General features: G+C 36.8%; 1 protein-coding gene across 12 annotated transcripts in view; it reads left to right on the forward strand.

Moving 5' to 3' along the window:
* ZEB1 (zinc finger E-box binding homeobox 1) overlaps window positions 1-11,808 on the forward strand; it is a 179,090-nt gene extending 167,282 nt beyond the window's left edge. For 10 of the 12 annotated variants that reach the window (XM_019661619.1, XM_019661616.1, XM_019661617.1 and 7 more), the window contains 3 exons: window positions 4,228-6,038; window positions 8,286-8,466; window positions 8,625-11,808. In XM_019661619.1, the coding sequence (XP_019517164.1) occupies window positions 4,228-6,038; window positions 8,286-8,466; window positions 8,625-9,226 (2,594 nt within the window). In that variant the 3' untranslated portion in view covers window positions 9,227-11,808. The remainder of the gene's footprint in view (window positions 1-4,227; window positions 6,039-8,285; window positions 8,467-8,624) is intronic. The other 2 variants (XM_019661612.1, XM_019661613.1) reach the window with 1 other exon arrangement.
* Window positions 11,809-12,297: the final 489 nt, after the last annotated feature.

Genomic DNA, 12,297 nt, shown 5'->3' on the forward strand with positions numbered 1-12,297 from the left:
CTGAAAGTAAAGGGATGGAAAAAAATATTTCATGAAAATGGAAACAAACAACAAGCTGGAGTAGCAATACTTATATCAGACAAAATAAACTTTAAAACAAAGGTTATAACAAGAGACAAAGAGGGAACCAGTAATCCCACTTCTGGGTATTTATCTGAAGAAACTGAAAATGCTACTTCGAGAGGATGTGTACATCCATTTGTTTATTGCAGCATTGTTTACAGTGGCCAAGATGTGGAGGCAACCTGGGTGTCCATCAATGGATAAAGAAGAGCTGGTACATACTAGTATATCCAATGGAATATTGCTCAGCCATGGAAGGGAATGGGTTCTTTCCATCTGCAGCAGCATGGATAGACCTGGAGGGTACTGTGCTGAGTGGAGTACATCAGACAGAGAAAGACAGATGCAATGCCATTTTACTTATACATGGAATCTAAAGAACAAAATAAAACAGAAACAAACTCATAAATACAGAGAACATTTTGATGGTTGCAGATGGGAGGGGCGTTGGGAGGATAGGTAAAAAAGGGGGACAGGATTACAAAGCACAAATTGGTTATTACAAAATAGTTATGGGGATGTGGGGTATAGCATAAGGAATATAGTAAAAAATATTTCAATAACTGTGTGGTGTCAGATATCTACTAGATTTGTCAGAATCACAGATGTTAGAGAATTTGGGGGAAAGGGTGAAAAAGATAAAGGGATTAAGAAGTACAAATTTGTAGTTCCAAAATAGTCATGGGAATGTAAAGCAAAACATAGAAAATATAGTCAATAATATGGTAATAACTATGTGTAGTACCAGGTGAGTACTACACTAGTCAGAGAGATCATGTCTCAATTTATATAAATGTCTAACCACTATGCTGAAATTAATACAAAATAACATTGAATGTCAACTGTAACTTAAAAAATTTTAAAGGTGAAGGAATGAGAGGTTCAGATTTCCAGGTATAAAACAAATAAGTCGTGGGATATAATGGGGAATATGGTCAATAATCTTGTGATAGCATGGTATGGTGTCAGATGGTTGCTGAACTTATCATGGTGATCACTTCTTTAGGTATATAAATATTGAACTACTATGGTGTGCACCTGAAACTAATATATTGTATGTTAGCTATATTTTAATAAAAAATCTTTTTAAAAAATAAAATTAAAAAACCACAGATAGTGTTGAAAGCACTGTTTAGAGTATCTAATAATGGATGACTGCATATCCTTCAGGGAACCTCTGTAATTTTTTTCTCAGCTGAGTTTCAAAAGGTACTAAAAGGTGTTAAGGATCAGGGTCCTCAATCATACTCCCTAAAATTACCTAGATTGTTGCTATCTTCTGATATCCATAAAATGAGCCCTCTGCAGATTCATCTGTGTCACCCATCATTCGAACTCTGCATGTAGGAGTGCAGCTAGATAAGGAGGAAGCCAGCACACCTCCCCTCAGAGGTGAGACAAAAGAGAACCTGTTTGTTCCATGGCCTCATAGTAATTTTAGCCTGGAAAATTTTTGTATCAGTTGTAACCGAACACCCACCTCAGCCATTAAAAAAAGAAAAAAAAAAACCTCAGTATTCATAATACATATAACTTTGAGCAACTTCCTGATGTAACCTCCAGGGTTTAGTAGTTGGAAACACTAACCTAAACAGATAAATTCGGTGGTGTACTTTAGCTTTAAACCATAAAGCTGTGACGTTAGAAAGTAGGGGTGTTCTAACAAATATAGTGACTTTGGCTTTAGAATATTTGATCTGCAGACTTAGACTTAACTTTCTAACAATAAAATATCGGGGTAATTCCCAAAATAATAATGATAACTAGCATTTGTCGGACACTTACCTGTGTACAGCCACATTCTAGTTATTTGTATGAATTAACTCATATGGTCCTCACAATAACTGTAAGAAGTAGATGCTACTATTTTCTCATTTTCTACTGATGAGAAAAAAAATGGAGGCCCAGAGAGCCTAATAAACTTGGCCAAAGTCACTCAGCTAATGCATGGCAAAGCTGGGGCTCTGACGTAGGCATCCTAACTCCAAAGCCATTTCCTTACCCACCGCGCTCCTCTGCCTCCCTGTTTGATAAGATAAGAGTAATCTATATTATAGATGCTTATTTTCCTAGTGAGCAAGAGAGCCAAGAGAGCAAAAGAATGAGCTTGTAGCACAGCTAAAAATGTTATCAAATAATTAAAAATGGTAAAATAGAGATATGCTAGAGCATATCCCTTGTTTTACCCCTTCTGGAAATTTTTATCTGATGCATTTTGAGTATTGAATCACATTTCAGGCATCCCACTGGAAAGATATTGATAAACTGGAGAATTTCCAGAGGTGAGTTGACAAGCGGGTAAGGGTTCTGAAAGCCATGTCCCATGATGAGTGTTTGAAGGACCTGGATATGTTTCACCTACACAGGGAGGTTTAAGGATGCACAGACAGCACTTCATCAACTTGAAAGACTGGCTTGTAGAAGAAAAGTCAGGCTTGTTCTGTGTCGCATCAGAAGGGCAAACTAGGACAGGGAAGTAGGCATTACACCAAGTTGACTGAACCTGTATTCAGTAGAAATGCTTTTTAAAAGAATCACTGACATTTACTGAGAGAACACTGAGAGTTTTGCTATATTATCTCATATAATTGCTGCAACAAGCCAGTGAAGGTGTATCTACATTTATATACACACCAAAAACACTGAGGCTCGGAAAGGTTAAGAAAGTAGTATGTGACAGAGCCAGGATCTGAACCCAACTCCATGGTCCTCAGCAGAACCAAACTAGATGATCTTCATAGCGCTGCCCAGGGGCAGTAACCTCCTCTTAATAAAGGAGTTTCAGCAGAGACTAGCCAGTGTCAAGAAAGATATAAAATGAATTTTTCAGTGAGAAGGAGGCTGTACTGGAGGACTTCTTAGATCCCTTCCAATTCTAATATCTGGCTCTTCAAGTAATCAAATTTCCTGAGAAAATATAACTCACTTTTTCTAAACTTTACAACATTGAAGTTGCATTACTAGGAGAGCTTACATTGACTTTCACAATGCTTTTAATTTAATTCATTTTAATTCTTAAAAAGGAAGAGGGAGTGAAAGAGCTTTATTTTGATATTGAGTAAATAAATAAGCAGCACTACATTTCATAATTCTACAGTTAGCCATTCATTAATCTAAAATAAAAAGGCTAGATATGCATCTTTATGACCTGTGCTGTAATAGGCGTAAGGGATGAATGGCACATGAGACCCGGAAGTTCCTACCTTATTGAAACTGATAGTCTGTAACCTTTGACTTATAAATTAATGAACTGTAACTATAAATTAAAACTAAGGTGAAAAACTAGGGTTGTATGAAAATATTTCATTTAGCTCAGTGCTTCTCAAAGTTTTCTACCAAAGTAACCCTGACAGCCAAGAACAAATGCCTTGTACCCGGGAAAGTGGAGGGAAGCCACTTGAAGGAGGCCTGTACAAGCAAGAAGCATCTTTGACATTGTGGCTGTTTCCTAACAATTGACACAAATGTTGCATAATCTGTGTTTTAATATAAAAATAGTGTTTTAAATTACCATAACCTCTATCACTAAAATTGAAACTCCAAGATGCTTTCTCTGCATACCCACTAGAACATTGTCTTATATCTCTGGGAGTACATACATCACAATTTAATAAGCCAAGGTTTATAGTAGTATCTCATATTTAAAGTTTTCTTCCCATTGAGAAAGACCTTTTCAAGAAAACCTTATAGATATGGGAAAGAGATATTTATATGATTCATACAATCAGAAATATTCAAACTTAATAAGTCTTATGGGAGATTTTACTTACATTTTTCCTCTAATACTAGTTTCTCCTACAAATGGTTAAGTAGAGTGAAATATAGAAAATTATATATGTTGGCGAAACAGGATAAGAAAAAAATTACTTGAAACAGTAGAATGTAATAGATTTTGTGTATATGAGACTGATTTGAAGTTTTAAAGGTTAGCAGAAATATTACACACATATGCTGAGAAGATTCTCTATTGGTTAGTACATGTAGTTCAGACTAATGTTTTACTAGTGTTACATTTATGTAATTTTGAACTTAAAGTGATGATTCCAAATAAAATTGTATCACAAGCATATGTGTACATGGTAACCCTTTTTCAAATTGTTATTGCTTGTTTTAGGGAAAATGTGGATACATAAAAATTGATAGTTTTTTTGTTTGTTTGTTTAGGAGAGAAGCCATATGAATGCCCAAACTGCAAGAAACGTTTTTCCCATTCTGGTTCCTATAGCTCACACATAAGCAGTAAGAAGTGTATCAGCTTGATGCCTGTGAATGGGCGACCAAGAACAGGACTCAAGACATCACAGTGTTCCTCGCCATCTCTTTCAGCATCGCCAGGCAGTCCCACACGACCACAAATACGGCAAAAGATAGAGAATAAACCCCTTCAAGAACAACTTTCTGTAAACCAAATTAAAACTGAACCTGTGGATTATGAATTCAAACCCATAGTGGTTGCTTCAGGAATCAACTGTTCAACCCCTTTACAAAACGGGGTTTTTAGTGGTGGTGGCCCATTACAGGCAACCAGTTCACCTCAGGGCGTGGTGCAAGCTGTTGTTCTGCCAACAGTTGGTTTGGTGTCTCCCATAAGTATCAATTTAAGTGATATTCAGAATGTACTTAAAGTGGCAGTAGATGGTAATGTAATAAGACAAGTTTTGGAGAATAATCAAGCCAATCTTGCATCCAAAGAACAAGAAACAATCAGTGCTTCATCCATACAGCAAGGTGGCCATTCTGTTATTTCAGCCATCAGTCTTCCTTTGGTTGATCAAGATGGAACAACCAAAATTATCATTAACTACAGTCTTGAGCAGCCTAGCCAACTACAAGTTGTTCCTCAAAATTTAAAAAAAGAAAATCCAGTCCCAACAAACAGTTGCAAAAGTGAAAAGTTACCAGAAGATCTTACTGTTAAATCTGAGAAGGACAAAAGCTTCGAAGGAGGAGTGAACGATAGCACTTGCCTTCTGTGTGACGACTGTCCAGGAGATATTAATGCACTTCCAGAATTAAAGCACTATGACCTAAAGCAGCCTGCCCAGCCCCCTCCAGTCGCTGCATCAGAAGCTGAGAAGCCCGAGTCCTCTGCCTCATCAGGGTCTGGAGATGGCAGCCTGTCTCCCAGTCAGCCACCTTTAAAGAACCTCTTGTCTCTTCTAAAAGCGTATTATGCTTTGAATGCACAACCAAGTGCAGAAGAGCTCTCAAAAATTGCTGATTCAGTAAACCTACCATTAGAGGTAGTAAAAAAGTGGTTTGAAAAGATGCAAGCTGGGCAGATTTCAGTGCAGTCTTCTGAACCATCTTCTCCTGAACCAGGCAAAGTAAATATCCCTGCAAAGAAGGATGATCAGCCTCAATCTGCAAATGCAAATGAATCCCAGGATAGCACAATAAACCTACCGAGTCCTTTGAAGATAACTAACTCTCCAGTGTTACCAGTGGGATCGACCGTCAATGGTTCCAGAAGTACTACATCCTCCCCGTCCCCTCTGAACCTTTCCTCATCCAGAAATCCACAGGGTTATGTGTACACAGCAGAAGGTGCACAGGAAGAACCACAAGTAGAACCTCTTGATCTTTCACTACCAAAGCAACAGGGAGAATTATTGGAAAGGTCAACGATCACTAGTGTTTACCAGAACAGTGTTTATTCTGTCCAGGAAGAACCCTTGAACTTGTCTTGCGCAAAAAAGGAGCCACAGAAGGACAGTTGTGTTACAGACTCAGAACCAGTTGTAAATGTAATCCCACCAAGTGCCAACCCCATAAATATTGCTATACCTACCGTCACTGCCCAGTTACCCACAATCGTGGCCATTGCTGACCAGAACAGTGTTCCATGCTTGCGAGCACTGGCTGCCAATAAGCAGACTATTCTGATTCCCCAGGTGGCTTACACATACTCGACTACAGTCAGCCCTGCAGTCCAGGAAACACCCTTGAAAGTGATCCAGCCAAATGGAAATCAGGTAACAAAACAAAACAAAAAGCTCCCATCCTGAACCTGTTTGGTAAAATGATAGTTTGACTTATTTTCAATGAATTTTTCTAATAAAAATGAGTCACTATAGAGCCAAGCAGGCTGTTACAAACTGTCATTTTTAAAGGAAATAGATGAGTGTTTGCTTTAACATTTGTGGCATCCAAGGTATATTTATCAGCTAAGGGTTAAAGTGTTATTCTACTGGGAGAAATAAGTCTCAGCCAAAGACTTGACTATTTGAAGCTAGAGACAGAAAAGAAGAATTTGAATACTCACTAATTGGATTTCTGTTTTTATACTTATATTCCCAAAATTCGTAATTGTTTCTGCTTTTGTTGATGTTTGTTAATAAATGAATATATGTTCTCATTCACAGACATTGCGCACCAGGCAAACTTAGCTATCACTTTTTATGTGTTAACACCTCTGTTTATAAAAGGCTTTAATTAAACAAACAAAAATTAAGTATACAAAGAACTCATTTAGTGAATTTACTGATTCACCTTCAGTCTATATATTCAGAGGGTGCCAAAAAAATGTATACACATTTTTAAAAAGGGTTAAAATTGTAATAATATATACTGATACCAAAAGATGAATACAAGTCATGTGTATACATTTTTGGCACCCCCAGTATGAGAAAATATGGTTGTGAATCTATATATGCATTTTATTTAACTTTACCCCCAAATTCGTGATCGGTCTAGATCAGGGGTTCTCAACCTTCCTAATGCCATGACCCCTTAATACAGTTCCTCATGTTGTGGTGACCCCCAACCATAAAATTATTTTCGTTACTACTCTATAACTATAATTTTGCTACTGTTATGATTCATAATGTAAATATCTTTTTGTTTTCTGATGGTTTTAGGCGACCCCTGTGAAAGGGTCGTTTGACCCCCAAAGGGGTCGCGACCCACAGGTTGAGAACCACTGTTCTAGATAGAGACATTTTGTTTGATTGTTGCATGTCTCATTGTCCAGGCTTTCTCAGTGATGCTAACCTTGATGTCTCTCCATTGTTCCCATCAATTTCTGGTTGAATCAAACAAATAATAGAGATAAATCTGATCTTTTATTGAAATATTTGCTATAAGTAGGTGCAGCTAAAATAATTAAAATATCCTTCAAATGTGTTTTCTGCTTCCCCCCCCCTTTAAATATTGCTACGAATTGAGTTTCTTTTAATTGTGATAACTCTTGAAACAAATTTTCACATGACCAGTGAATTCACCTAGATTTTTAGTGTATAGAACACTCTGCACGTCTCTGAATAGTAAAGGGGGAACCACTAACATTTCACTTAATTATATGTCTAGATCAAATAGCAATGAAAATAGAGCCAACTTACTTAGACCCACTGGCAGCTCACAAGACAAATGGCTACCCTTCTCCCACCTTACAAAGCCATAAGAAATGTTATGGAAAACCTTTGAACTTTTAGAAAATTTGTGGGTCTAGAGGCAATAGAATGGAAGACTTGACAAAAGACACAAGGATATAAGGGGACCCAGTTTCACTACAGGCTTCCTGCAGGATTATCCTACCTACATGAGGGCCTCCTGCCCAAAATTACCTTCCTAAAACTGCCTGAAATGTTTTTATTCCACTGGAATTTTAAAGATTCACTTAGAATAACAAGTATTTTTGTTTAAAAATATAGACTCTTCTGCATTGTTTTTCCATCCTACTCCTTAGAAAAATGATAGAGCAAACCTTTTAGAACTCTGAAGCTCTGGAATATACAATTTAAAGACCACCTTTAAAAAACTGAATCTTAATTTTTACTTAGTGAAACCCAGAATGAAAAAATGAAGGTAAAGGATACAGTTAGAAATTTGTGATGGTTAGGAAACTCATAGTTAAAACTTTCTGCAAATTACTCATAATGTAATGATTCACAGGGACCTAAGTAAATTTTGTTATTATGCATTTTGTTACTACACATTCATTTTTTCTGATGTCTTTTCTTTTTAGTACCAGTTGACCATATATTTTTGTGACAGTTGTGACTCAGTTGCCCCAACCTCACTTTTGTCTCTGTCAGCCCCCACCTTTCCTCTAACCCCACCATTGGAGCCCAGGTGCAGTGATGAGCAAGCAGTATGCTTGCTTTGGTCAAGTTGTTGAAAGTATAAATCGGTATAATTATTTAATCTATACTGTTATTTGTCTCTTGTTTATCTTTTAAATTTAAATTAAATTTTCTTACTCTCTTTTTGTTTCCCTTTAGGATGAAAGGCAAGACACTAGCTCAGAAGGCGTATCAAATGTAGAGGATCAGAATGACTCTGATTCTACACCACCCAAAAAGAAAATGCGGAAGACAGAAAATGGAATGTATGCTTGTGATTTGTGTGACAAGATATTCCAAAAGAGTAGCTCATTATTGAGACATAAATATGAACACACAGGTATGTTGCTGAACCTGACAGTTTTTGATAAATCAATCTCTGGCCCTTTCCACAATCTGAAGTGCCCCCAAAAGCCTTATGAAGATTTTATTTGCTTAAAACCACCATTTTATTTCATTGCTGTGGTTTTTTGTTTGTTTGTTTGTTGTTTTTTGCAGGTAAAAGACCTCACGAGTGTGGAATCTGTAAAAAGGCATTTAAACACAAACATCATTTGATTGAACACATGCGATTACATTCTGGAGAAAAGCCCTATCAATGTGACAAATGTGGAAAGCGTTTCTCACACTCTGGGTCTTACTCTCAGCACATGAATCACCGCTACTCCTATTGCAAGAGGGAAGCAGAGGAACGTGATAGCACGGAGCAGGAAGAGGCAGGACCCGAAGTCCTGACGAATGAGCATGTTGGCGCAAGGGCATCTCCCTCGCAGGTCGACTCAGATGAGAGAGAGAGTTTGACAAGGGAAGAGGATGAAGACAGTGAAAAAGAGGAAGAGGAGGATGAGGACAAAGAGATGGAAGAGCTGCAGGAAGAAAAAGAATGTGAAAAACCACAAGTGGAGGAGGAAGAGGAGGAGGAGGAGGAGGAGGAAGAGATGGAGGAGGAAGAGGGAGAAGAGGCAGAGAATGAGGGCGAAGGAGCAAAATCTGAAGGTGCCGTGAAGGATGATGGAGCTGTAAACCCAGCAAGCAGCTTAGAACAAAAAGTAAGCGAGAATAGTGAGCAAGTGTCTGAAGAAAAAACAAATGAAGCCTAATAGTTTTTCTAGAAGGAAAATAAATTCTAATTGGTAATGAAGTTTGTTCTATATTATACATGCTTTTCATGGAAACACAGTAACCTGTATACTGTGATTTCTGTTCACTACTGTGTAAAGTAAAAATTTTAAAAACTACAAAATACAAAAAAAGAAAAAAAAACCACACAAAAAAAATCCAGGTGTGCCTGAACCTCAGACCTAGTAATTTTTCATGCATTTTTCAAAGTTAGGAACAAGTTTGTAACATGAAGCAGATTAGAAAACTTTAAATGACTCAGAAAGCAAAGATTTAACAGGTTAAAGGAAACTGATTAATTAGATAAATATCTGGCATTGTTTCATTTTATCAGTATTAATTATCACTCTTACGTTGGTTTATTCTTGAGCTGTACAATTGGGAGAAATTTTATAATTTTTTATTGGTAAACATATGCTAAATCCGCTTCAGTATTTTATTATGTTTTTTAAAATGTGAGAACTTCTGCACTACAAAATTCCCTTCACAGAGAAGTATAATGCAGTTCCAAACCGTGCTAACTACCTTTTATAAATTCAATCTAGAAGGTAGTAGTTTCTAATATTTAGATGTCAGAGTAGAGTGTATTCTCATTTAAAGTGTATTGTTAGCCTTAAGAAAGCCGCCAATAGAAGAACTGAAGTTTCTTACTTAATGTGGTTTAAAATGGAGTTCAGAAGATTGTCATTGAGTTCTGATCGCAGGGACTAACAGTGTTAATACTGGTAAGGGCAGCAGAGTTGTCAGGATCAGTGTTCATAATTGTGTTTGAGGATGTGGTAACAAAGATGAAGGATATGCTATGAAGCTTTGTATCTCCTTTGGCCTTAAGCAAGACCTGTGTGCTGTAAGTGCCATTTATCAGTATTTTCAAGGCTCTAACCCGCCTTCGTTTGATGTGTGGCCTACAATAACTAGCATTTGTTAATTTGTTTGTTGTATCAAAATTCCAAAATAAATCTTAAAACCACTGACTCTGTCAGAGAAACCGAAACACTGGGACATTTCATCCTTTAATTCCTCAGTATTCATTTTGCATCAATTGACTTTCAGAATTTCTCTACAGAAATGAAAGGGAAATTTTCTAATCTGCTTTATCCATGTACTTGCATTTCTCACATGGACATGCCATTGTTATTTGGCTCATAACTGTTTCCAAATGTTAGTTATTATGGACCCAGTTTATTAACAACATTAGCTGATTTTTACCTATCAGTATTATTTTATTTCTTTTAGTTTATAGATCTGTGCAACATTTTTGTACTGTATGTCTTCAAACCTGGCAGTATTAATACCCTTCTTACTGACATATGTACTTTTAGTTTTAGAAAACTTTTATATTTATGTGTCTTATTTTTATATTTCTTTATTTATTACACAGTGTAGTGTATAATACTGTAGTTTGTATTAATACAATAATATATTTTAGTATGAAAATTTGGAAAGTTGATAAGATTTAAAGTAGAGATGCAATTGGTTCTCTTGCATTGAGATTTGATTTAACAGTGTTATGTTAACATTTATACTTGCCTTGGGACTGTAGAACAGAATTTAAATGGGAATGTATTAGTTTTACAACTACAATCAAGTCATTTTACCTTTACCCAGTTTTTAATATAAAACTCTTCAATTTGGAAATTCACTGTGTGACTAATAGCATGATGCTCTGCAGTTTTATTAAGAGATTAGCCTAACCATAAAACTCTCATTTCCTTAGTAAGCCAAATTAGGATAACCTTATATAAACAGTGTTGGGAACAATGTTTAACATTTTGTGCCAATTTGTTCCTGTATTCATGTATGTAAGTTACAAATCTGACTCTTCATTTTTAAGTTCCTTGTTACGCCATGATCATTTTCTAGTTTTTTACCAGACTCCCCCATCTCACAATAAAATGCATCAACAAGCCTGACCTGCTGTCATTCTTTTAATCCTTATCAGGATTTTCTTTGGAAAACTCTGTGAAATGGGGCATTAGACTGTCATTCTGCACTTGGTTTATTTCGGGCTGAGTTTGGGTAACAAACTAAATGTTTTAGACATTCATCACTAAATTATGGATTTTCTGGGGGTTAACTGTTTCTGGGAAGGTCAAAGTTAACAACCAAAGGCTTCCTCAGAGGTTGTTCCCTCTTCCTGAAACCCTTAACCCCTCACACTTGATTGCATGATTTCTCATCCTTCACATCACTTCAGGGAAGCCTGGGTTTAGGATCTTTCCTCTGTACTCCCACAGCTCCTGTACCTGTCTTATCATAGCTCTCAGGCAGTTCTTCACGTTCCTTCCCCACTAGGAACAGGGACCATGTCTGCCATAGTCATTCTCATCCCCAGTGCCTAGCAGAGTGCCTCGCACTAGCAGGTGCAACAGATTTTGTGGAATGAAAATATATTTTGCATGTTAACAGAGCTCAGCTATGTTTTTACTACTCTTCTGCTTCTAATCTGAGAATATATATGTTAAATGATTCCAGCAACTTAATAATTTCTGTATTCAGGTCCTATTAAACGCTAGACAAAATAGACAAATACTAAATTATACCTTTTCTTTCTGTTGCCTTACTGTTGTGATTTGAGACTTTATTTCTAGGTGTCTTTCTGGCGCTTACCCTCATGGTACATGACACAGGCACTCAAGGCCTGTGGATATGACTGCCTCCCATAGAAGTGATATAGGGCCAATCCTAGTAGACTCCCTTTATTTTAGGACCCACTTCCCTGTTTCTGGCTTCACACTCCTAGGTGCTCATTAACATCATGTTTCTTTATTTTTTCTGTCACGAGAACAGCTATCCAATAAACAAATTCACTATGCAGGGTTAGGAAATAAGAATAAGTAACCTTTCTTAGGAGGCATTCATACAGTAATCACAGTAAAGAAGGCAGTGTTTGATACATATGGATTAATGGCTAATAAGTGAATCTAGGCATTATCAGAGAAGTTTTGAAAAGTAAAATGTCTGAACACTTCCCAGTATTCCCTCAAATCATATAACAGCAGTGCCTATGTGATTTACTTGTGCCATGCACAGGTGCTTCACTGCTATTATC

This window comes from Hipposideros armiger, unplaced genomic scaffold (genome assembly GCF_001890085.2).
Source record: "Hipposideros armiger isolate ML-2016 unplaced genomic scaffold, ASM189008v1 scaffold_356, whole genome shotgun sequence".
Classification (NCBI taxonomy): Eukaryota; Metazoa; Chordata; class Mammalia; order Chiroptera; family Hipposideridae; genus Hipposideros; species Hipposideros armiger.